General features: G+C 39.8%; 1 protein-coding gene and 1 pseudogene across 1 annotated transcript; both read right to left on the bottom strand.

Annotated features, from left to right (window-relative positions):
• Window positions 1-2,955: 2,955 nt before the first annotated feature.
• Window positions 2,956-10,090, bottom strand: LOC101104009 (olfactory receptor 5P1-like). Its single transcript, XM_042232610.1, has 3 exons — window positions 10,040-10,090; window positions 5,940-6,866; window positions 2,956-3,081 (listed from the first exon to the last, which is right to left on the bottom strand). Exons 1-3 carry the CDS (start codon window positions 10,088-10,090, stop codon window positions 2,956-2,958), a joined length of 1,104 nt encoding a protein of 367 aa, XP_042088544.1.
• A 13,730-nt stretch (window positions 10,091-23,820) lies between these two features.
• LOC101104269 (olfactory receptor 5P1-like) lies at window positions 23,821-24,872 on the bottom strand (annotated as a pseudogene).
• Between the last annotated feature and the right edge of the window lie 270 nt (window positions 24,873-25,142).

The raw sequence follows: 25,142 nt of genomic DNA on the forward strand, positions 1-25,142 counted from the left end.
CATGGGCTTTCTCTAGTTGTGGTGAGCAGGGGCCACCCTTCATTGTGGTGGCTTCTCTTGTTGCAGAGCATGGGCTTTAGGGCTTTATCTAATTGAATGAGTTATAGTTTGATACACTGAAAGCCATCTAAGTTTTTTTAAAAAACAATTTTCTTGAGATATAACTTACATATCAACAATTGACTGATTTAAAGAATACAAGTGAATAGTTTATAGACTATTCACAGATATATGCAACAATCACAATGGTCAATTTTAGAACAGTTTCATCACCTGATAAAGAAATCCTACATCCTTTAGAAACACCTCACGCACCCCATTTCTAGAATCTAAACTAGCTTTTTACAAATAGATGATTTTTTTACAAATAGATGACAGTGTAAGTAACGTCGTGGGTCTCCTGAGGCTGGGTCATGGGAAACACCACACCTTTATTTTTATTCTCTTGGGACACTTGCTAAAGTCCCAAGACACCATGTGAGAAATTCAGCTACTCTGCTGGTAAGACCATAGAGAGAGATTCTAACAGCTACGGAGAATGAGAGGCTGTTAAGCCATCCCGCCAAGATGCCAAGCATCTGAGTGAAGCTACCTGGACTCTTGAGACGTGACCAGATGCCACTTGAATATCACCTAGTGACTCTTATTAACGCATGTGGGGCTGGTGAAGTGACTCACAATATAATACAATAAAACGGCTTTGAGTGACCAGTCATGCAGTCATAGATAAGCTACATATTACTTTTCTTCAGCTAATAAATGATATACCATTCACACTCACCAAATAATCTCAACCCCCAAACTCCAGAGTTCTAAACTCCTTTTAATTTTAACCTCTCACACTAATACATCAGCAAGTCCTTTTTGAATCTTTACCTAAGTGAAAGTGAGAATTGCTCAGTGGTGTTCAACTCTTTGCTGCCTCATGGACTATACTACATGGAATTCTCCAGGCCAGAATACTGGAGTGGGTAGCCTTTTCCTTCTCTAGGGCATCTTCCCAACCCAGGGATCGAACCCAGGTCTCCTGCATTGCAGGCAGATTCTATACCAGCTGGGCCACTACAGAAGCCCAAGAATATTGGAGTGGAGAGTCTATCCCTACTCCAGTTGATCTTTCTGACTCAGGAATCAAACTGAGGTCTCCTGTATTGCAGCCAGAAACATATAGCTTAGGTAAAGAGGGCTTCCCTTGTGGCTCAGCTGGTAAAAAATTTGGCTGCAATGTGGGAGACCTGGGTTCAATCCAGGGGTTGGGAAGATCCCCTGGAAAAGGGAAAGGTTACCCACTCTAGTATTCTGGCCTGGAGAATTCCATGGACTGGATAAACCATGGGGTCACAAAGAGTCAGACATGACTGAGCGACTTTCACTTTCTGCTTATGCAGTGTTGTTCTTCACAGAAACTATGCTGAATAGGTGAATTCCTCTCCAGCAAAACTGCAACCACCCTAGTACAATGCAGCAGCATCTCAGATCTTAACTAATAACTTCAGTGCCTCCTGTTCCCCCTTCTCCCTCTTACGATTAACAACAAGAATGATTTTTAAAAAACATTCACATTGGAACTATTTAAAAAACATTTAGTGGCTTTCCATTCCTTTTATAGTGAAATTCAAATATTTTTCCCTGGTCAGTGGAGCACCGCATGATTGACTCTCTGTGTATCTCTCTCCCCCTGGTTTGCCACAGCCTCTTTATTTCTTGAGCTTCTCAGAATCTTTGCATGTGCTGTTTTCTGTCTGCACCTTTCTCTCCAGTATCCATGTCAATGTGTCTTTCTTATCTTTCAACATTCTATTCAACTGTTACTTCCTCCAAGTGGCCTTCCCTGTCATACTCACTAAGAATTCACCACCCATACCAGCAGTTACCTTTTATAAGTCATAGCAACCCAACTGATTTGTGTCTTCCACCCACTAATGTGTTCTACATTTATAATGTTTATTTATTCCCTACTGTCTCTGCCACTAAAATCTAAGCTACATGAGAACTCTGCTCTATTACACATTATATCTCTGTTCATTTATCAAAATATCTTCAGTGCTTACTCAGTTTCTAGAGTATAATAAGAGCTCAACTAGTGTTTTTGAAATAAATGAATGAATGACTATCCCATCTGCTGTGCTGTGTTTTGTCGCTTAGTCCTGTCCAACTCTTTGTGACCCCATGGACTGTAACCCTCCAGGCTTCTCTGTCCATGAGGATTCTCTAGGAAGAATACTGGAGTGGGTAGCCTATTCTTTTTCCAGGAGATCTTCCCGACCAAAGAATCGAACCGAGGTCTCCTGCATTGCAGGCAGATTCTTTTACCAGCTGAGCTACCAGGGAAGCCTGACTATCCCATATCTACATATAAAATAACCAAAAAAGCCTTGATTAAATATTCCTCTTGTAGTTGGAGGTCACCATGGCAGGGAATTATCAATGTTTGGGGCCACCTCTTTAACTCTTCCCTAGAATTACCATAATAAATATGCCAAGACATATCTATAAATATTAACAGATCTGAAAATTGTTTGTCACATAATTCCCAATTAGCAATGCTCACGTGATAACTCAGGTAAGCTGCAAAACACACTGACCTCTGAACTATGGGTCCAAAATGCCCAGAGGGAAGCTAGTCTTGTATTCAGGATTTGAGAGTTCACATAATCAAAGCTCCAGAAATCATGTGAGTCAGTATGCACTTAGGATTTTTACACGACAATTGCAACTGCTATTTATGAAAAATTCAGTATTCTATTAATGCCTCAAAAGAGACTCAAAGCAAGTAATAATTCTGACTTCTAACTCAATTAAAACACATGCCTGAAAGAGTGCAGCCATGTGTTGCTGTGTTTAGAACCTGACAAGATCAAATGGAAGCCTGTAAACATGAATAACCTCACTCTGAGAGACCTTTTCATATGTTATGATGATGAACTGAATAGTTATTAATGACCCAATAGAATTCTAATAATATGCCAGTAATTTCATTCTTTTATGGTCATTTATGGAACCTTGTGTGGGTTCCATAGCCACATAGCAGGGGGTGGAATGTGACATAATAGAAATACCTGAGGTCTCTACCCCCAGTTCCTAACACAGGCCTCTAAACTCTTGTAATTTCCTGAATGACAGGGGTGCTAGAAGCATCTTTTGCTCAAATATTTGTTCTTTAAACCTGGTTCCTGACACAGGGCTCCTGAATCCATTGGAACCTCCTAGGTGATAGGAGGGTCTTTGTTTGAATGAGAAGACCCTCGGTGGGATTCTGTACAGCTTCTGGGTGAGGACTGGTCACCAAAAAGATCAAACCATGATTAGAAGCTTGGAACTTTATGTTCACATGTGTTTCTGCAGTGAGGCTGGAGTGATTGGAGACTTTTTACATAGCCTCTATAAAGCTCCTAAACTATGAGGTGGAGAGCTTCCAATTTGGTCAACAGATTCACGTGCTAGAAGGCTTATACACTCCAAATTATACATTTTAGCTTCCTGGTGATAGAAACTCCTGCCCTGGAGACCCTTCCAGACGTGGTGTGGTGTGTCTCTCCATCTGACTGTTCATTTATCCTTTATAATATCTTTTATGTTAAACTGGTAAATGTAAGCAGATGCTTCAGAGAATTTTGTTGAGTCATTCTAGCAAACTATCATACCTGGAAGAGGCCTGTGGCAATCCTTGACTTTGTAGCCAAGTTGGACAAAAGTGTGGGGACCTTGGGGACCCATTACTTGCAATTGGTGTCAGAAGGGAGGGCAGAGTTGTGGAACTGAGCCTTAAGCCTGTGAAGTCTGACCCTACCTCCAGGCAGTTAGTGTCACAATTGAATGAAAGAATAAAGCATCAGTTTGATGTCTGGATACTTAGAACATACCAGTATTCCAGCTGGTTGGTATGGGGGGAAAAGACCACAAAGTTGGTGTCAAGAGTGTTGTGGTTAGATAAATTTTTCTTTATCCATTATTTGATCATTTCACATGTTTAATTTATCCTTGTTTCATTTAGCCTTTGTATGTTTCCACTTAATTTTGCAATTTTATGATAGATACTCTACATTTTAACTTCAGTCTCTCTGTCATGTCTGACTCTTTGCAACTCCATGGACTGCAGCACACCAGGCTTCCCTGTCCATGACCAACTCCTGGAGCTTGCTCAAACTCATATCCATTGAGTCAGTGATGCCATCCAACCATCTCATCCTCTGTTGTCCCCTTCTCATGCCTTCAATCTTTCCCAGCATCAGGGTTTTTTCCAGTAAGTCAGTTCTTTGCATTATGTGGCCAAATTATTGGAACTCCAACTTCAGCATGAGTCCTTCCAATGAATATTTAGGACTGATTTCCGTTAGGATTTACTGGTTTGATCTCCTAGCTGTCCAAGGGACTCTCAAGAGTCTTCTCCAATACCACAGTTCAAAAGCCTCAATACTTAGCAGAATTAACTTAGCAATGTATTATAAATAATATCCCATTTGCTTCTTTCTATGTTTCCCAATCCTTACTTGTTTCACCCCGTTATACTGAGTCAAGGACTTTTATAATCTGTCTCGATTTCAGATGGTCTAAAAAGTTGTCTCAGTATTTACATTGAGTTGGGAGCTCCTGAACTCCAGAAAAGTCCCTCTTCTTCCTTCCGGTCTCATGGTGATGATGTAAATGAGGGTAGATTATTATGTAAGTTTTACATTTACCACAATCTTTGGCAGCACTTCTAGTTTAATTAATGGGTATTAATTTTTTATACATCTATGTTATGGAACCATGAATGCTGCTAGCATATTAATTGCAGTGCTTAGATTTCAGATACCCTTTTAAACTTCTACAGCTAAGGAAAGCTACATTACGCCAAATGGGAATATTCGTAACATGTCCTCAAATATCATTAGAAGAAAGTGTTAGTCACTCAGTCATGTCCAGCTCTTTACAAGTCCATGGATGGTAGGCTGCCAGGCTCCTCTGTCTACGTGATTCTCCAGGCAAGAATACTGGAGTGGGTTGAATTCCATTCTCCAGAGGATCTTCCCATCACAGGGATTGAACCCAGGTCTCCTTCATTGCAGGCAGATTCTCTACCATCTGAGCTAAATATGGTTAGACTTCCAGTCAAATTATGTAATTGTGGTGTCCAGACCTTAATTTCTATAGATATAAACCAATCAGGTTTCCCATTCTCATCCTTGTTTTTGGAGTCTTCACAATCTAGACTAACTTGATAGTAGAGTTTGTTCAGAAGACTGATTTAAAAAAACAGCTTTAGGTTTGCTTGTCCTATTCAAATCCTCTAGATCAGTAGCTGTGCTAAAGAAATGCATAGAATCCAGGGACTTGATTCCAAGTGAATCAGAGACTTGAGTCCATATCTCTCAAGACAAGCTATTAAATATCTCTGAGACTCAGCAGTTTCATCTGTAAAACTGAGGTAAATTGTTAATAATTAGCATCATGAGATTTCTGTAAGAATTAAATGAAGAAACATAGTGCTTTGGACTCAGACTTTCTTGATTCAGAGACTGATTGCACAACTTTCTAGCTGCATCATTCTGGGCATCTACTTAACCTGTGTACCAGATAATTTATTTGTCAAATAGAAATAATAGAACTGCGACTATATGGTTTTTATGTGAAATAAGCCAGCTAATATACCATTGTGCTAGAATAGGGCCTGGCATATTATAAGTAGAAATTATTGTTTGCTAAATAAATTAAAGTCCTAGGCATCTAAAGGTGTTAATACATAATAGTGAAAATAATTGCTATCATTATTACTAATTCCAAGATGCCTACCAGCTGGTATAAGTGTATACAACTGAGAATAAGAAGTATTATGATTTCAATTTAAGCACCTAGTAAAGCAGTATTTAGTAGGTCCTAAGTGTGATACTGGTAAACAAAAATTTATAGGTCATCAGAAATGTTAAGAACAAATCCAAAGAATATATTCTGACACTTGCCTTTCTCAGGGCCTCCTTTACGTCTCTGTTCCTCAGACTGTAGATGAGGGGGTTCAGCATGGGGATCACCACTGTGTAGAATACAGACAGAACTTTGTTCTGGTCAATTGAGTAGGTGGATTTGGGCATCACATAAATGAAGGTAATCGTTCCATAGTAGAGAGTGACTGCGGTGAGGTGAGAGGTGCAGGTGGAGAAGGCCTTGTGTCTCCCTTGAGTGGAGCGCATCTTCAGGATGGTGCTGAGGATGCAGATGTAAGAGAGAGTGATGACAGACACTGTGACCACAATGATGGAGCCAGAAGAGATGGAAGGGATAATTTCAGTAGTGGAGACATCTGAGCAGGAAAGTTTCAACAGAGGGGAGAAGTCACAGAAAAAGTGGTCTACCTGATTTGGCCCACAGAAAGACAGAGTCAGTAAGCAACTAGTAAATGTGCAAGCATTGACACACCCACCCAGGTAGGAAGCCCCCACCAAGAGAACACAGACTCTGGGGGACATGTGGGTGGAGTAGAGCAGGGGCAAGCAGATGGCCACATAGCGGTCATAGGCCATGGAAGCCAGCAGGAAGCACTCAGCTGACCCAAACATGACCACAAAACACAGCTGAGCTTCACAGCCAGCAGCAGTGATGGTCACTCCTTGTCTCAGGAATCCTATAAGCAACATAGGTGTGACGGATGTGGTACACCCACTGTCCACAAAAGCCAAATGACTTAGAAAATGGTACATAGGGGTGTGAAGCTGGGAACAGGTTCTTATTAGAATAATTATGCTGATATTGCCTACTAAGGTGACAGCATAGATTCCTAGAAATACCACAAAAAAGATGACACAAAGTGTAGGATCCTCTGTTAACCCCAAAAGGATGAATTCTGTCGCACTTGTGAGGTTTCCAAACTTCACGTCCTCTGGGAGTTGCTCCTGTTGAGGGAAATTTTAAAATTGATTTAAAAAATATTTTCATTCTACACATTCTTGGTTTTCTTTGGTTATTCATTACACTTATTCATAATATTTTCTCCCTCTGCCTAGCTGTAAATATGGTGCTCTACAGGATTCTTTTGTCCCTTTACACAAAAGAAGAATGATTCAACCTCACTCTCTGGGAACTCAGTAATTTTCTTTTATTTATCTAATGTTTATTCTAAAACCCCTTTCCAAACTTTATTTGTAGAAAGATCTGTCTCCCAAGATCCAGGTCTATAGTTTCAGTCATCTTGGAAGTCTTCAGTTAGAAATCCCACAAATACCTCAAACTCAGCCTCCCCCAGACCAAACTCATCCCTTCATTAGACCATTCCTCCTGTCCTGTGTTTGTGGAATCCACAATCCACACGATTGCTCATGTCTGAAACATGGAAGTTGAAAGGCTATTGCTGAACCATGAAAGATGCTGGGATTCTTGGCCTCTGGAGGAGAAGTCAATTTGGGATCAGAGACAAGGCTTGACCATTCAGAGTTTTTGCGTAATAAAGTTTTATTAAAGTATAAAAGAGACAGAGAAAGCTTCTGACACAGACATTGGAAAGGGTCATAAAGAATGCCCCCCTGCTAGTCTTTAGCCAGATGTTATATAGCTACTAGCAGTCTGCTAGTTAGAGAATGGAAATGTCTCAAAACTCAGAGACTGGCACCAGGCCCCTCACCCACAACATGCATTGAGATAACATTGGCACCAGGTGGGTCATCCTAGGCCATAAAATGATTTAAGATGTCTACTCTGACATCTAAGGTGTAATCAGATAAATTCATGTCATAAAATGACATGAATCTTGAAGAAAGGCAGATTTCCATGCAAATGTATAGTTTCATTAACATAGATTAGGAGAACAATGTATGATATATTGGTTTGCCAAGTCAGTTCTGAGCCTTTAGGCGGAACCGACTTGAAGACAGTCTAGGGTAAATACATAGTACATTAACATAGCTTAAGACAAACATTTCCATGAGAAAAATGCATTGGTTAGCTCAAAGTTTGAGAAAAGTTAAGTTCAGGTGGAACCAGGTGTCATTATGGCAACAAAGAATTTTAAGATAAACCTCTTTTTAAATTTGTATGGAGATGGGGAAAAATATAGCACTAGTATGTTTCCTTCTGCCACTTAAGAGAGAAAAAATGTCTGAACTTGTAGCCTATTTCCTCCATTTGGAGACCCTTGGCCTTTCAGCCTGTTATCCTCTCAAAGTGATCCTAGTCTTCTTCCTCTCATTGTACCACATCTAATAAAATCCTATTGATACTATCTACAATTTAGCTCTCCAATTTATTGATCCATTCCTATATTTCCACTGCTAGCATCCCTACTGTAGGTGAGGCCCTGCTCATTTTTCTCTTTTATTTTATTCATCTGTTTGCCTCGTTGTCTTCATTCTTGCGCCATTATAATTCACGGTACATCTGCCAAAGTAATCTCTTGCTGAAGTAGAATGGTGACGCCAAAGTGATCCTTTCAAGTCTGTCATGATTTCTTAGGCCTCCGAGATGAGCCTACCCTCCTTAGCACAGCACAGTGTATGCTTTCTGTATCACCTGCATATGACTCTCTGCTTCTCTCTCAGGATGTTTCCATCCAGCACTTGTACTAATCCAACCTTTTTGAACTGTTCAGTCTCCTCCGTTCATCTGTCTTATTTGGCCTTTAATCCTTGTTCTCCCACTTGGATGGCCCCCAACTTTCCACTATCGTTACCTTGAGTGACTTCTACTCCTCCTCCAAGTTCATTTCTCTACAAAATCTACTCTGACATCTAAGGTGTAATTAGATAAATTTCTTTTGTGTTGACCTCATACTTTGAAGATGTTTAGATTGTGTTTCTTTGTACTAAATTATGGGATTTTGTTTTGTTCTTTGCTTGCGTATATTTTATTCCTCCCAATTAATACATAGTCTCCTCAAAATGGTGTTTATTCCTGTATCACAAATAACTAGTGTTTGGGACTAATATGTGCTGGAGAAAACCTGTTACTAGAATTTATGCATGACTTGTATAACGCATATGCCAGGTGGAATATACTTCCCAACTCCTTTGTACAATGTTTATGGAGCTTCATATTCTACCCTTAGTTACTTTTTGAAATGTATCTCCCTATATACTTCTTTGCTAATGTTAGGTAGTTAGAATAGGAAAAGGAGTCCAGAATGGTGGTGGCTAAAAGACAAGGAAGAGAAAAGCTCATGAAAATAGAACAAAGGAAGGTCCGAGGACCAGAGTGAAAACCTCAGGTGGAACAAACAGCACTCCTGCCTAGCCCAGTTTACATAGGGAAGGCCCAGGGGAAGGAGGAAAAAACACATAAAAAGAGGAGCCAAAAGGCCAGGGTCTCTCTGAATCACTCTCTCACTCTCACATGCTCTCTTTCGCTCTTGCGTTCTCTCTCTCTCTTTTCTCTCCATGTCTTTTGGGTCGGCATATCTCGAGGATGTATTTTCCTTTATTTTCTAAATAAAACTGAGCTGTAACACGGACCTGTAACCCTGGTCCTTCCAAGAGCTGGTCCCTCGCTTCAAATTTTTGTTGTGATGAGACAGAACCAAGGAAATTACACACTCCCATGACATCTACTTTTATGCTTTTAAGAGTCATGTTAACCCAACCCTGCAATAATTGATTCAGTGTTATAGTTTCTAATTTTCATAGAAAGACAGTTTTCTAACAGCATTATTTCAGTTAAGGTTTGAAACATTTACCATAAATGATAAATATAAGTACCAAATATCTTCACAATTCTTAATTTATTAAAAATTCCATACTTTAGAATATGAACATTTAGGGTTTCCAGTGGTGGGGCTTCAACAGAATGAATTGTGAGGTATTATGAACCAACAGCTGAGAACCTACAGATCATTAAAGAATGTGTTCCAGCTTTTTGATTGATTTTCCTTAAGTGCACTTAAATTACTCTAGTGACAGGCAAGGTTATTGCCAGGGGTGTTAATTCTATGAATTCTATGTTAAAAAAGAAAAAGAAGTTTTTGGTTTCTCGATTGCTCTCTATGAGTCTAATGGCACAAACCATCTCCTTTCAGAGTTTAATGACACAAACCATCTCCTTTCAGTGACAAAGCAATGAAACTTGAATAGAGCCAGCACACCTCCACTGCCTCCCCTTTACCAAAATTAACATTCATAGATCCGTTGCCCATTCCACCTGTGGCATACTTTCCAGAGCCCTTGCAATCCTGCTCTCAGCTTCTGAACACACTCTCAGTTGAAGACTGAGCCAGGCACCGAGCAGCATGCGTGCTCTTTGCCTTCTGACTCAAGTGGAGACGATCCTGCATTCACTGTGCACACAGTGTGAGCTTCAGTCTGTGCTGACAGCAGTCATAGAGACCAGAGATGGAAATTTCAGAGCCTCCCAGTGGCCAATTATTTTCACTTGTACATGACACTTGAATCTCTCTGACTTCCAGTATATTTTTTTATTTGTAAAATGGAAATCATTGTCCCCATATAATATCTTTGTTGTGAGATTAAAAGAAATGATATCTGCAAAGTATTTAAAGGTGTTTTGTCATACATCAGAGCTAAATGTTTTTCATTAAACAAAAATAAATAGTGGATAGATTTTCAATTAGTTAAAATTTTTATGAGAAGTATAATATAAGTTTTCTTTGAACACATCAGGAGATTTTCCACAAATCCAAAAAAAGTCAGGAAGTATAGGATCTGATGGTTTCTTAGTTCTGGACCATGTCATTAATAATCATGTGCATAATATGACAACTGATTCTTGCCCTTCCCTTCTTCTCCACTGACTGCCTAGGGATCTTTCTAGAGCTCTGTGGCATCCCATTCATGCTTCAGATTCTGACTCTCCCCAATCCTTTCCTTCAATGATTGGGTCATATTGGTGGATAATTAGGGGTTTTAGGGCAAAGAGCCGCATGCAACCTGATTGATTATCAGGTGGTTTCTCCTGGTTTCCTTTTCATAGCTGCAGTTACACAAGCTTAGCAGCAGCTTGGCTGCCACAGACCATCCACATTTCTCTGGGATCTCCTGGGAAGTCTGCTTTGTATGCCTGGAATGACCTTTCTGCAGTACATATCTTTTTTTCCCCTTAAAAAAAGTTAGTTTTTAATTAGAGGATAGTTGCTTTACAATGTTATGTCGGTTTCTTGCAAACAACCTTTTGAATCAGCCATACATATACATACAACCCCTCCCTCTTGAACCTTCCTCCCACTTCCTACCCCATCTCACCCCTCTAGGTTATCACAGAGCACCAATCTGAGCTACCTGTGTTATACAGCAACTTCTCACTAGCTTTCTATTTTACATATGGTAGTGTTTATGTTTCAGTGCTACTCTCTCAATTCACCCCACCCTCAATTTCCCTCTATGTCCACACGTCTGTTCTCCATGTCTGTGTCTCTAGTCCCTGTAGTGTAAACCTTGCTAAGGCCACAGTTTCCTCAGGGGTCACAAAACAAAGTTGTTGAGTTTCTTTTATTTTTCATCTCTCATTGAACAAACAAAAAAATTAAATTATTTGAATAAAATCCATGATTACTGCACTCACCTTTTAGAGCCAGATTTGCTGTTGCTGAATTTCAAAGAGAATTTTAGAAAGCAGACATTTTCCACTTACTTTTACAGCAGTTGTGCACTGACTACCTGACAATATTAACAAGAAATGCTCTCCTCCATTTAAGAACATAGTTGCATACATTCTGTGATAGGATCTTTTCTGTGTGCTGGGAGGAAAACATAGGCTGTAATAGAATCCCCTAAGGCTGTTGATGCTTGCCCCTTTGAGATAAATTCCAGAAGTGACTCATGGAGCCGGGTATCTCATTAAGGTGGCATAAATGGAAGGTCCAGTTCCTAACAAGAGGTATATTTCTGAGGATCCTGATGGAAGGTTTGTCCAGAGACCTGGAGGAAAAACTGTCGAAATAGAAATTTGGCGGGCAATGCGGACCAGAGTCAATGTCACCAGGGCTCCAATTTCCTCTCTGTAGACAAAACAGTTTCTTTAATTGAGAACATCAGGTAGTGGAGAAAGCCCTGGAGTAATATGAGTCAGTTAGCAGAAGGTAAGTAGAAGAAAGTGGAGTCCACTGTTATTCAAACTATACTAATAGTCCCTGGGCAGGTGCTGGCTGGCAAACTAGTGTCAGTCCAGGTCCAAATAAGAACAGAGGTTGTGGGGAACCATTTGTACTCTTTATAGCAATTTGAGAAGGTAACTTTAACTGTGTTGACTCCAATAACTTTTTTACATGGGTTTATTCTGCTGTATTTTAGTTTTTCTTATTTTGTTAGTAGTTCTCATTTTACTATTTTCCTAACAAGTATTGACCCATGGACACACAGGGGGAAGTGATCCTTCATTTAAATATTTGAGAAACACTAGATATGGCTTTTGTACCCAGGAGACTTGGGGTCAGTTTGAGGTGGATGAATTGAGTGAAAGTTTTTAACTTCTTTGAGACTCAGTTTTATGATCTGTAAAATGGGGTTTAAAAAACTCACATTTTATAGGCTATTCATGAGATTTCAGAGTTAACATATAATTATCTAGAAAAGTTACCTAAAGTTATTGTTGTGTCTCAAATATGTGACAAATGGAATGAAGCTCCTGGATATGTTACATTTTGCACCTTACTCTATTTTATCCTTAGTCCCAGATACTTCCTCCTTTGAGATTCAAGACATTCCAACTCTGGCACCTCTGGCACCTCTGGCACCTAACCCTAATTGATCTCCCTGCTGCTCATCCCCTGAGAATTTAGCACCTGCGTGACCATTTTCCTTTCCATCTCTGTCTTTGTCATTAGCAATGGCAACTTCTAATCATTTGAATATCTCAACTGACAACTTGATCTCAAATTTCTTTTACTTTCTTGATTCCAATAACTTTTATCCATAGTCTCTTTATGAAACCTGTCATATTCACATCATAAATTTCACTGTCTTTTTTGTTCCACAACTTAAGTGTAAACATGTGTAATAACCATGTTAAAGCTTAACCAGCCAAAGGCCACGAGAAATAAACCTATAGTGCAACAACATCAAGTTTATTGGGTCAGTACAGCAAGGGAAAACTCTCCAAATAATTATCACATGTATCCTAACAATGGAGAGAGGGCACACGACTTTGGAAAGGTTTGGATTCTTATTGAAGGATACCAAGAAGGGATTAGGGTTTGTGGGCTTCAGTTCTGGACAGGTTGCTCACATGGTGGTGAGTTAAGAGGAGGGACTAATCTGAGTTTGAATGTCCTCATGAAATGATGAGAATTTAACAAGGCTATGGTTTTTCCAGTGGTCATGTATGGATGTGAGAGTTGGACTATAAAGAAAGCTGAGTGCCAAAGAATTGATGCTTTTGAACTGTGGTGTTGGAGAGACTCTTGAGAGTCCCTTGGACTGCAAGGAGATCCAACCAGTCCATCCTAAAGGAGACCAGTCCTGGGTGTTCATTGGATGGACTGATGTTGAAGCTGAAACTCCAATATTTTGGCCACCTGATGCAAAGAGTTGACTCATTGGAAAAGACCCTGATGCTGGGAAAGATTGAGGGCAGGAGGAGAAGGGGGCGGCAGAGGATGAGATGGTTGAATGGCATCAACGACTCAATGGACATGGGTTTGGGTGGATTCTGGGAGTTGGTGATGGACAGGGAGGCCTGGCTTGCTGCAGTTCATGGGGTCGCAAAGAGTCGGACACGACTGAGTGACTGAACTGAACTGAACTAATATTTGAATGTCTCTTGTATTAGTTTGGGAGAACAGTTCAGGTTTGGGTATATTGTTGGTAAGAAAACAGTAATTACTAAAAACTTAGATCATTATGACATGTTAAAATTGCTGCATAAAAGTTGAAGTAACAATGTTTTCTACTAATTTTGTTGTTGAGTTCAGTCACTCAGTCGTGTCGGACTCTTTGCAACCCCATGAATCGCAGCATGCCAGGCCTCCCTGTCCATCACCAACTCCCGGAGTTCACTCAGATTCACTTCCATTGAGTCAGTGATGCCATCCAGCCATCTCATCCTCTGTCATCCCCTTCTCCTCCTGCCCCCAATCCCTCCCAGCATCAGAGTCTTTTCTAATGAGTTAACTCTTCGCATGAGGTGGCCAAAGTACTGGAGTTTCAGCTTTAGCATCATTTCTTCCAAAGAAATCCCAGGGCTGATCTCCTTTAGAATGGACTGGTTGGATCTCCTTGCAGTCCAAGGGACTCTCAAGAGTCTTCTCCAACACCACAGTTCAAAAGCATCAATTCTTCAGTGCTCAGCTTTCTTCACAGTCCAATTCTCACATCCATACATGACCACTGGAAAAACCATAGCCTTGGCTAGATGGACCTTAGTTGGCAAAGTAATGTCTCTGCTTTTGAATATACTATCTAGGTTGGTCATAACTTTCCTTCCAAGGAGTAAGCATCTTTTAATTTCATGGCTGCAATCACCATCTACAGTGATTTTGGAGCCCCCCCAAAATAAAGTCTGACACTGCTTCCACTGTTTCCCCATCTATTTGCCATGAAGTGATGGGACCAGATGCCATGGTCTTCGTTTTCCTCCCAGCCTGAAGAATGACAAGGATGTTTTTCTTTTTCAGTTGCACAAACTGTGTTTCTCTAGAAAATATTTAATTCTAATTATTTACAAAATTTCAGTTCAGTTCAGTTGCTCAGTCATGTCCAGCTGTTTGAGACCCCATGGACTACAGTATGCCAGGCTTCCCTGTCCATCACCAGCTCCTGGAGCCTGCTGAAACTCATGCCCTTTGAGTCAGTGATGCCATCCAATTAAATTACTAAATTTATTGATATAAGTTTTTCATAATATCTGTTTTTAACCATCTTAATATGTGAGCAGAATGTGTTTCTATGCCCGTCTTTGCATGTATTATTTGGATAATTAATATTTTACCTTTTCCTTAATTAATACTCCTATGGATTTTTCAATTTTATTAATCTTTTCAATGAAATAAATTATAAATATATTTTCTTTATGGGGCATGTTTTCTATTTCTTTGATTTATGTTTGTTCATTACTCTTTTTTTTTTTTTTTTTTTGGCCATGTTGTGTGGCTTGTGGATCTTACTTCCCCCACTAGGGATTGAACCCATGACCCCAGCACTGGAAACATGGGTCTTAACCACTGGTCTGCCAGGGAATTCCATACGCTTTTTTGTTATTTATTTGCTCTTCTCTTCAAGCTTCCTGAGATGGAACCTTACATTTCTGCTTTCAGTCTTTCCTTGAGGTTCGTTTCCATCCGTATCTTAAGTATAGACAATATATCCTCTCTCTTACCTCTAATTTGTCAGCAACTTTGAATGATGTGCTGGCTATTGTGAAGGACAGGTTATAGAGTCTGGACTATGTTATAATTCTCTTAAACATAGTCATTGCATGAAAGCAGCACCTTTACCTGTTTAGTCAGTGATGCACATTTTTCTAGGATTTTCTAGGTTTTGGCAATTAGGAATAAAGCTTCTATGTAGGTCATCATGTAGTCTTGTGTTTTCACTTCTCTTTGACAAAATTTAGGATTGTAATTGCCGTGTGTTATGTTTAGTATGTGTTTATAAGATACTATAAAACTTGTTTTTTCCAAAATATCTGTACTATTTGCATTCCTACCAGGTTTGTATTTAAGTTCTATTTGCTCTGGGTCCTTTCCAGGATTGCTATTGTCAGTTAAAAAAAAAAAAAAGCTATTCTAATATGTAGGTAGCATTAAACCTTTCAATTTAATTTGCACATCCCTTTTGACTGATTGTGTTAAGAATCAGTTTGAAGTTCTTCTTAGCTCTATTTCTCTGTTGATGGTCAGTTTGTTTTCATACCTTGGCTATTGTGGAGTAATGCTGCAATAAACGTAGGAGTGCAGATGTCTCTTCAAACTCCTCTTTTCATTTCCTTTTTCATATATACCCCAAAGTGGAATTGCTGAATCATACATATTTCTAATTTAAAGTTGTTTTTCATACTAATGTACATTTCAACTAGCAGTCTACAAAGATTTCCTTATCTGCATATTCTTGCCAACAGCTGCTATCTCTTATCTTGTTGATAGCCATTCTAAAAGGTGGAGATAATATCTCATTGTGGTTTTGATTTGCGTTACCTTGGTAATTAGCAAAGAGCATGTTTAATGTTACTGTTGGTCATTTGGATGTCTTGTTTTCTTTCCATTAAAGATTTTACTTTTAACTTTATTATTTTCTATTAAAGAATTCTATTTCTATTATAATGTATTAATTTTAGAACAGTATAGTAATTTAATATTTTCATAGATTATATTTCATTTAAAGTTATAAAATCTTGACTGTATTTTCCATGCTGTAAAATATATCCTTGTAGCTTATTTATTTATTTATTTACAAAATTTATTTCTGTATTTGTTTTTGCTCTGCTGGGTCTTTGTTGCTGTGCGTGGGCTTTCACTAGTTGTGGTGAGCAGGGGCCACTCTTCATTGCAGTGGCTTCTCTTGTTGCAGAGCATGGGCTTTAGGGCATGCAGGCTTCAATAGTTGTGGTCAAGGGATTAGATGCTCCACAGCATGTGGGATCTTCCTGGTCCAGGGATTGAACACGTGTCCCCTGAATTGGCAGGCAGATTCTTAAGCACTAAACACCAGAGAAGTCTCACTTATTTATTTTATACATAGTTTGTGCCTCTAACCCCCTACTGCTATGTTGCCCCTCCACCCTTCCAACCTCCCACTGATAATTATTATTTTGTTGTCTCTATCTATGTTTGTTTCTATTTTGTTTTATTCACTTGTGTATTTTTTTTACTTACTATTTTAACATTTTTATTTATTTTAAAATAAATTTTTATTTAAAAATTTTGCTTATTTTTGGCTGCACTAGGTGTTTGTTGCTTTCTCTAGTTGTGGTGTGTGGGCTTCTCATTGTGGAGCTTGGGCTCTAGGGTGTGCAGGCTTCAGCAGTCGTGATACATGGGCACAGTAGCTGCAGCTCGCAGACTCTAGAGCATGGGCTCCATGCTTGTGGCATATGGCTTTAGTTGCCCTAAAGTGTGTAACATCTTCCCGGACCAGGGAACCCATGTCCTCTGTATTGGCAAGGGGATTTCTAACCATTGGATCACCTGGGAATTCTTTTTATTTTTCTTTTTTAAGTGAAAGCAGATTTATTGAGAGAGCTACATACCACATACACAGAATGTAGTCCATCTTGAAAGATGAAAGCGGCCTATTTTATTTTTTAGATTCTGTGTATAAGTGACAGCATACAGTATTTGTCTTTCTCTGCCTTATTTCAATAAACATAATACCCTCTAGGTCCACCCATGTTGCAAATGGGAGAATTCCATCTCTTTTTCTGACTGGGTAATTTTTCATTGTGTATATGTATATGTGTGTATATGTGTGTGTGTATACACACACACATATATATTATTATTCTTTGAACTCTTTTCTGATAAATTATTTATCATTATTTATCTCTGTTCATTAGTGTTTTTCTTTTTCCTTGTTCTTTGGTACAAATTCCTCTGTCTTCTCATCTTGCTTAACTTCTTCTGTCTCTATGAAATTAGGTGCAACAGTTACCTATTCCTGGTCTTGAAGGGGTGTCCTTGTGTGAGAGCATCCTTATGTAGTCTGTGTGTAACTTTGTAGTAGTAGCTTTGGTGTGAGAGCTGAATCTGGAGTGGGGACATGTCATATTTTCCCCCAGAAGGTGCTGGCAGCTACCACTGTCATGGGATGTAGGGCTGGAGGGGCAGGGGCTAGAGTTAGAGCCATACATGAGGAATGATGTCTCCTATCCTCAGTGGCTGTCACTACCCTACTGGGGGCAGGGTCAGCTTCCAAGGTAGTTATGGCTGCTGTAGTCCTGTTCAGATGCTGCATAGATCCGAGCCAGCTCCATCCTCCCAGGCTGCACAGTCTTATCAGCAACCACACCCTTCACCCTAGCATGGAACTGTGCTGGAGCTAGGGGTGGTGGAGCAGACATTTGGCATCAACCATGTGCCAGGGTGCTTGCTGGAAACCACTCACAGTCCCAGGCAGTTTCAGTCTGCTTCTTCTACCTTGTTCCCAGGGGTAGGCAACAGTGTGTATGTTCTCCGTGAACTGATTTTAGGTTTTGTACAGCCTTCCTGCAAGTCCCTTAAGAGTTTTCCAACCAGCTAAGGAAACTTGTCTTCCCAGGCTCAGAACCTGGGCCTGGGGTGTCCAATATGTGGCTCAAACAGCTCACTCCCCAGGGAAGATGTCTAAGCCCATGCAATCCTCTCCTTTTCTGTGTTCACTCCAAGGTACACAAGTCCCACCATGATTACTTCCTTTTCTGCCCTACCTGTTCAGGTAGGTTCCTATGTGGATCAATCTTTACATCCTTGGTTGTACAAGACTCTTTCTGCTGGTCCCCAGTTTGTTTTCAGGCAGTCTGTCTTTACATGTGGATGTATTTTTGATGTATTTAGGGCAAAGGTGTGCTCAGCCAGCTCCTACTCCTCTAGCTTGATCTCTACTTGTTTATTTATATTGATATCTCTAACCCTGATTTCTTCTGTGAGCTAACAGATATCTGTATTTGGCAATAATAGGCATTTTAATGGGTAAGGAGCCCGAAATTTTCAATTTTAGAATAGTTTCATCACCTGATAAATCCTACATCCTTTAGAATCACCCCCACACACCCCATTTCTAGAATCTAAACTGGCTTTAGTGATTTGTTTTACAAGTAGAAGACAGTATAAATAACATTGTGGATCTCCTGAGAATGGGTCATAGAAAACACTGCACCTTCCTTTTTATTCTCTTGAGGACTTGCTAGAGTACTAAGACTCCATGTGAGAAATTCATCTACTCTGCTGTTAAGACCATATAGAAAGATTCTAAGACTATGGAGAATGAGTGGCTTTTAAGCCATCAGATAGTAAAGCATCTGCCTGCAATGCGGGAGACTGGGGTTCAATCCCTGGTTTGGGAAGATCTCCTTGAGAAGGAAATGGCAACCTCCTCCTGGAAAATCCCATGGATGGAGGAGCCTAGTAGGCTGCAGTCCATGGGGTCGCAAAGAGTCGGACATGACCAAGCGACTTCACTTTCTTTCAAGATGCCAAGCATCTGAGTGAAGCTACCTTGGATTCTTGAGAAATGCCCAGATGCCACCTGAATTTCACCTAGTGACTCTTATTAATGCATGTGGGGCAGGTGGAGTGCTGAGCCAGATCCAGTTAGAATTCCTGAGTCACAATATAATATAATAAAATGGTTTTGAGTGACTTGTCATGCAGCCATATATAACCTACATATCACTTTTCTTCAACTAATGAATGATAAAAAATTCACATTCACCAAATAATCTAAACCCCCAAATTTCTGAGGTCCTCTTAACTTCTTTTAATTTTAACCTCTCACACTAATTCGTCAGCAAGTCCTTTTTGAATCTTTACCTAAACTGCATGTTGAATAGGTGAAGTCCTCTTCAGCAAAACTGCAACTACCCTAGCATAATGCAGCAGCATCTCAGATCTTAATTAATAACTTAACTGCTCCCTGCTCCCCCTTCTCCCTCTTATGATTAACAACAAGAATGATCTTTAAAAAACATTCACATTGGAACTAGTTAAAAAACATTTAATGGCTTTCTGTTCCTTTTATAGTGAAATTCAAATATTTTCCCATGGCCAATGGAGCACCACATGATCAATCCTTTCTGAGTATCTCTCCTCCTGGTTTGCCACAGCTTCTTTATTTCTTGAGATTCTCAGAATCTTTGCATGCGCTGTTTTCTGTATGCAGCTTTCTCTCCAGTCTCCATGTCAGTGGGTCTTTCTTAGCTTTCAACATTGTGCTCAATTGTTACCTCCTCCAACTGGCCTTCCCTGTCACACTCACCAAGGATTCACCACCCAAACCAACAGTTACCCTTTATAAGTCATAGCAACCCAACTGATTTGTGTCTTCCACCCACTAATGTGTTCTGTATTTATAATGTTCATTTATTCCCTAGTGTCTCTGCCACTAAAATCTAAACTACATGAGAACTCTGCTCTGTTACACATTATATCTCTGTTCATTTATCAAAATATCTTCAGTGCTTACTCAGTTTCTAGAGTATAATAAGAGCTCAACTAGTGTTTTTGATATGAATGAATGAATGACTATCCCATCTGCTGTGCTGTGCTTTATTGCTTAGTTGTGTCGAACTCTTTGCAACCCCATGGACTGTAACCCACCAGGCTTCTCTGTCCATGAGAATTCCCCAGGAAGAATACTGGAGTGGGTAGTGTATTCCTTCTCCAGGAGATCTTCCCAGCCCAGGAATCGAACCAAGGTCTTCTGCATTGCAGGCAGATTCTTTACCAGCTGAGCTACCAGTGTAGCCTGACTATCCCATATCCACATGTAATATAACCAAAAAGCCTTGATTAAATGTTCCTCTTGTAGTTGGAGGTCACAATGGTAGGAAATTGTCAATGTTTGAGGTCCCCTTCTTAACCTTCCCCCAGAATTGCTATAATAAATATGCCAAGAGATATCTGTAAATATTAACAGATCTGAAAATTTTTTGTCACATAATTACCAATTAGCAATGCTCACATGATAACTCAGGTAAAATACAAAAGACCTATGAACACACTGACCTCTGAACTATGGGTCCAAAATCCCCAGAGGGAAGCTAGTCTTGTATTCAGGATTTGAGAGTTCACATAATTAAAGCTCCAGAAGTCATGTGAGTCAGTATGCACTTGGGATTTTTACAGGGCAATTGCAACTGCTATTTATCAAAAATTCAGTATTCTATTAATGCCTCAAAAGAGATTCAAAGCAATTGATAATTCTGATTTCTGGCTCAAAACAGATGCCTGAAAGAGTGAAGCCATGTACTGCTGAGGCTACTCCTGTGTTTAGAACCTGACAAGATCAAATGAAAGCCTGAAAATCTGAATAGCCTAAACTTGGGGGACCTTTTCAAATGTTATGATGATGAACTGAATGGTTATTAATGACCCAATGGAATTTTAATAATATGCCAGTAACTTCATTCTTTATGGTCATTTGCTGTGAGGGTTCCATAGTCACATAGCAGGGGGTGGACTGTGCGATAATAGAAATACATCTGTGGTCTCTGCCCCCTGTTACTAACACAGGGCACTAAAACTCTTGTAATTTGCTTATGACAGGGGTGCTAGAAACATCTGTTGTTCAAATATTTGTTATTTAACCTTGGTTCCTGACACAGGGCTCCTGAATCCATTGGAACCTCCTAGGTGATAGGAGTGTCTTTGTTTGAATAAGAAGACTCTTGGTGGGATTTTTATAGTTTCTAGATGAGGAGTGGTCATCAAAAAGGTCAAACCATGATTATAAACTTGGAACTTTATGTTCATGTGCGTTACTGCAGTGAGGGTGGAGAGGCTGGAGACTTTTTACATAGCCTCCATAAAACTCCTAAACTATGGGGTGGAGAGCTTCCAAACTGATCAACAGATCCACCTGCTAGAAGGGTTATACACTTCAGCTTCCTGGTGATAGAAACTCCTGCCCTGGAGACCCTTCCAGACGTGGTGTTGTGTGTCTCTCCATCTGACTGTTAATTTATCCTTTATAATATCTTTTATGTTAAACTGGTAAATGTAAGCAGATGCTTCAGAGAATTTTGTTGAGTCATTCTAGCAAACTCTTACACCTGGAAGAGGCCTGTGGCTATCCTTGACTTTGTAGCCAAGTTGGACAAAAGTGTGGGGACCTTGGGGACCCGTTACTTGCAACTAACTGGTGTCAGAAGGGAGGGCAGAGTTGTGGAACTGAGCCTTAAGCCTGTGAAGTCTGACCCTACCTCCAGGCAGTTAGTGTCACAATTGAATGAAAGAATAAAGCATCAGTTTGATGTCTGGATATTTAGAACATACCAGTATTCCAGTTGGTATGCGGGAAAAAGACCACAAAGTTGGTGTCAAAAGTGTGGTTAGAGAGTTGCCTTTATCCATTATTTGATCATTTCACATGTTTAATTTATCCTTGTTTCATTTAGTCTTTGTATGTTTCCATTTAAAATTTGCCAGAATATGATAATACTGTACATTTTAACTTCCGTTCACTTTAGTCTCTCAGTCATGTCTGACTCTTTACAACCCCATGTACTGTAGCACACCAGGCTTCCCTGTCCATGACCAACTCCTGGAGCTTACTCAAACTCATGTCCATCGAGTCTGTGATGCCATCCAACCATCTCATCCTCTGTTGTCCCCTTCTCCTGCCTTCAATGTTTCCCAGCATCAGGGTCTTTTCCAATGAGTCAGTTCTTTGCGTTATGTGGCCAAATTATTGGAACTCCAGCTGAAGCTGATAAGTCTTCTCCAAGACCACAGTTGAAAAACTTCAATACTTAGCACCATTAACTTAGCAATGTATTATGAATAATATCCCATTTGCTTCTTTCTATGTCTCCCAATCCTCACTTGTTTCACCCCATTATACTGAGTCAAGGATTTTTATAATCTGTCTTGCTTTCAGATGCTCTAAAAAGTTGTCTCAGTATTTACATTCAATTTGGAGTTTTGGAACTCCAGAAAAATCCCTCTTCACCCTCCAGTCCCATGGTGATGATGTAAATGAGGGTAGATTATTATGTAAGGATTACATTTACCACAATCTTAGGCAACACTTCTAGTTTAATTAATGGGGAATTAATTTTTTATACATCTAGCATATGGAACTATGAATGTTAGCATATTAATTGCAATTCTTAGAATTCAAAGATATCTTTTTAAATTTCTACAGCTAAGGAAAACTACATTATTCCAAGTGGGGGTATTTGTTTGTAACATGTGCTTAAATATGATTAGAAGAAAGTGACTGAGTGACTGATTAGTCACTCAGTCATGTCTGACTCTTTACAAGTCCATGGATGGTAGGCTGCCAGGCTCCTCTGTCCATGAGATTCTCAAGGCAAGAATACTGGAGTGGGTTGGAATCCATTCTCCAAGGAATCTCCCCAACACAGGAATTGAACCCAGTTCTCCTTCATTGCAGGCAGATTCTCTACCATCTGAGCTAAATATGGTTAGATTTCCAGTCAAATCATGTAATTGTGGTGTCCAGACCTTATTTTCTATAGATATAAATCAATCAGGTTTCCATTCTCATCCTTGTTTTTGGAGTCCTCACAACTTAAGACTTTGTTCAGAAGACTGATTTAAAAGAACAGTTTTAGGCTTGCTTGTCCTATTCAAATCCTCTAGGTCAGTAACAGTGCTGAAGTCCTTGGACTGATGGTCATTTATAGAGTAGATCAAATGCATGGAATCAGAAGAGTTGATTGCAAATGAATCAGAGACTTGAGTGCATATGTCTCAAAACAAACCATTGAATATCTCTGAGACTCAGCAGTTTCATCTGTAAAATTGAGGTAAATTGTTAGTAAGCAGCATCATGAGATTGCGTGAGAATTAAATGAAGAAACATTGTGGTTTGGACTCAAACCACATTCTAGATTCAGAGACTGATTGCACAGCTTCCTAGCTGCATAGTCTGGGCAATCTATTTAATGTCTCTGTGTGCCAGATAATTTATTTGTCAAAGAGAAATAACAGAACTATCATTATAGGATTCTTATGAGAAATAAACCAGCTAATATACCATTGTGCTAGAATAGGGCCTGGCATATTATAAGTAGAAATCATTGTTTGCTAAATTAAGTCCTAGGCATCTACAGGTGTTAATACGTAATAGTGAAAATAATTGCTATCATTATTACTAATTCCAAGATGTCTTCCAACTGGTTTATAAGTGCATATAAGGGAGAATAAGAAGTATTATGATTTCATTTTAAGCAAACAGTAAATCAGTATTTGATAGGTTCTAAGTATGCTATGGTAAACAAAAATTTATAGGTCATCAGAAATGCTAAGAACAAATCCTAAGAATATATTCTGACACTTGCCTTTCTCAGGGCCTCCTTTACATCTCTGTTCCTCAGACTATAGATGAGGGGGTTCAACATGGGAGTCACCACTGTGTAGAAAACAGATACCACTCTGTTCTGCTTAACTGAGTAGCTGGTTTGGGCATCACATAAATGAAGGTAATAGTTCCATAGTAGAGAGTGACTGCGGTGAAGTGAGAGGTGCAGGTGGAGAAGGCCTTGTGTCTTCCTTCAGTGGAGCACATCTTCAGGATGGTGTTGAGGATATAGATGTAAGAGAGAGCTATGACAAACACAGTGACTGCAAGGATAGATCCAGAAGAAATGGAAGGAATAATTTTGATAGGGGAGACATCTGAGCAGGAAAGTTTCACACGGGAGAAATCACAGAAAAAGTGATCTATCTGATTTGGTTCACAGAAAGACAGAGTCAATAAACAACTAGTAAATGTGCAAGCATTCACACACCACCCAGGTAGGATACCCCAACCAGGAGAACACAGACTCTGGGGGACATGGGTGGAGTAGAGTAGGGGCAAGCAGATGGCCACATAGCGGTCATAGGCCATGGCAGCCAGCAGGAAGCATTCAGCAGACCCAAACATGACCACAAAACGCAGTTGGGCTTCACAGTCAGCAGCAGTGATGGTCACTCCTTGTCTCAGGAATCCTATAAGCATCATAGGTGTGACGGATGTGGTACACCCACTGTCCACAAAAGCCAAATGACTGAGGAAGAGGTACGTGGGGGTGTGAAGCTGCGAACAGTTTCTTATTAAAATAATTATGCTGACATTTCCTACTAAGGTGACAGCATAGAAAGTGAAGTCTCTCAGTCATGTCTGACTCTTTGAGACCCCATGGACTGTAGCCTACCAGGCTCCTCCCTCCATGGGATTCTCCAGGCAAGAGTATTGAAGTGGGTTGCCATTTCTGACAGCATAGATTCCTAGAGATATCACAAAAAAGATGACACAAAGTGTAGGATCCTCTGTTAACCCCAAAAGGATGCACTCTGTTACAATGGTGTGGTTTCCAAATTTCATGTCCTCTGAGAATTGTTCCTGTTGAGGGATATTTGAACGTTCACTTTTTAAAAAGAAGAAGTTAAACTCTCACTGTTTGCAGATGGCATGATCCTCTACATAGAAAACCCTAAAGACTCCACCAGAAAATTACTAGAGCTAATCAATGAATATAGTAAAGTTGCAGGATATAAAATCAACACACAGAAATCCCTTGCATTCCTATACACTAATAATGAGAAAATAGAGAAATTAAGGAAACAATTCCATTCACCACTGCAACAAAAAGAA

The sequence above is a fragment of the Ovis aries genome, chromosome 15 (assembly GCF_016772045.2).
Source record: "Ovis aries strain OAR_USU_Benz2616 breed Rambouillet chromosome 15, ARS-UI_Ramb_v3.0, whole genome shotgun sequence".
Lineage (NCBI taxonomy): Eukaryota > Metazoa > Chordata > Mammalia > Artiodactyla > Bovidae > Ovis > Ovis aries.

Coding starts and splice junctions, on each gene's coding strand:
- LOC101104009 (XM_042232610.1), bottom strand. CDS start 10,090: ATGGGCAACGGATCTATGAATGTTAATTTTGGTAAAGGGGAGGCAGTG. Junction 6,867..10,039: donor GTAAAGGGGAGGCAGTGGAG/GTGTGCTGGCTC, acceptor TTCCCTCAACAG/GAGCAACTCCCAGAGGACGT. Junction 3,082..5,939: donor TAAAGGAGGCCCTGAGAAAG/GCAAGTGTCAGA, acceptor GGCCTGTGTTAG/GAACTGGGGGTAGAGACCTC.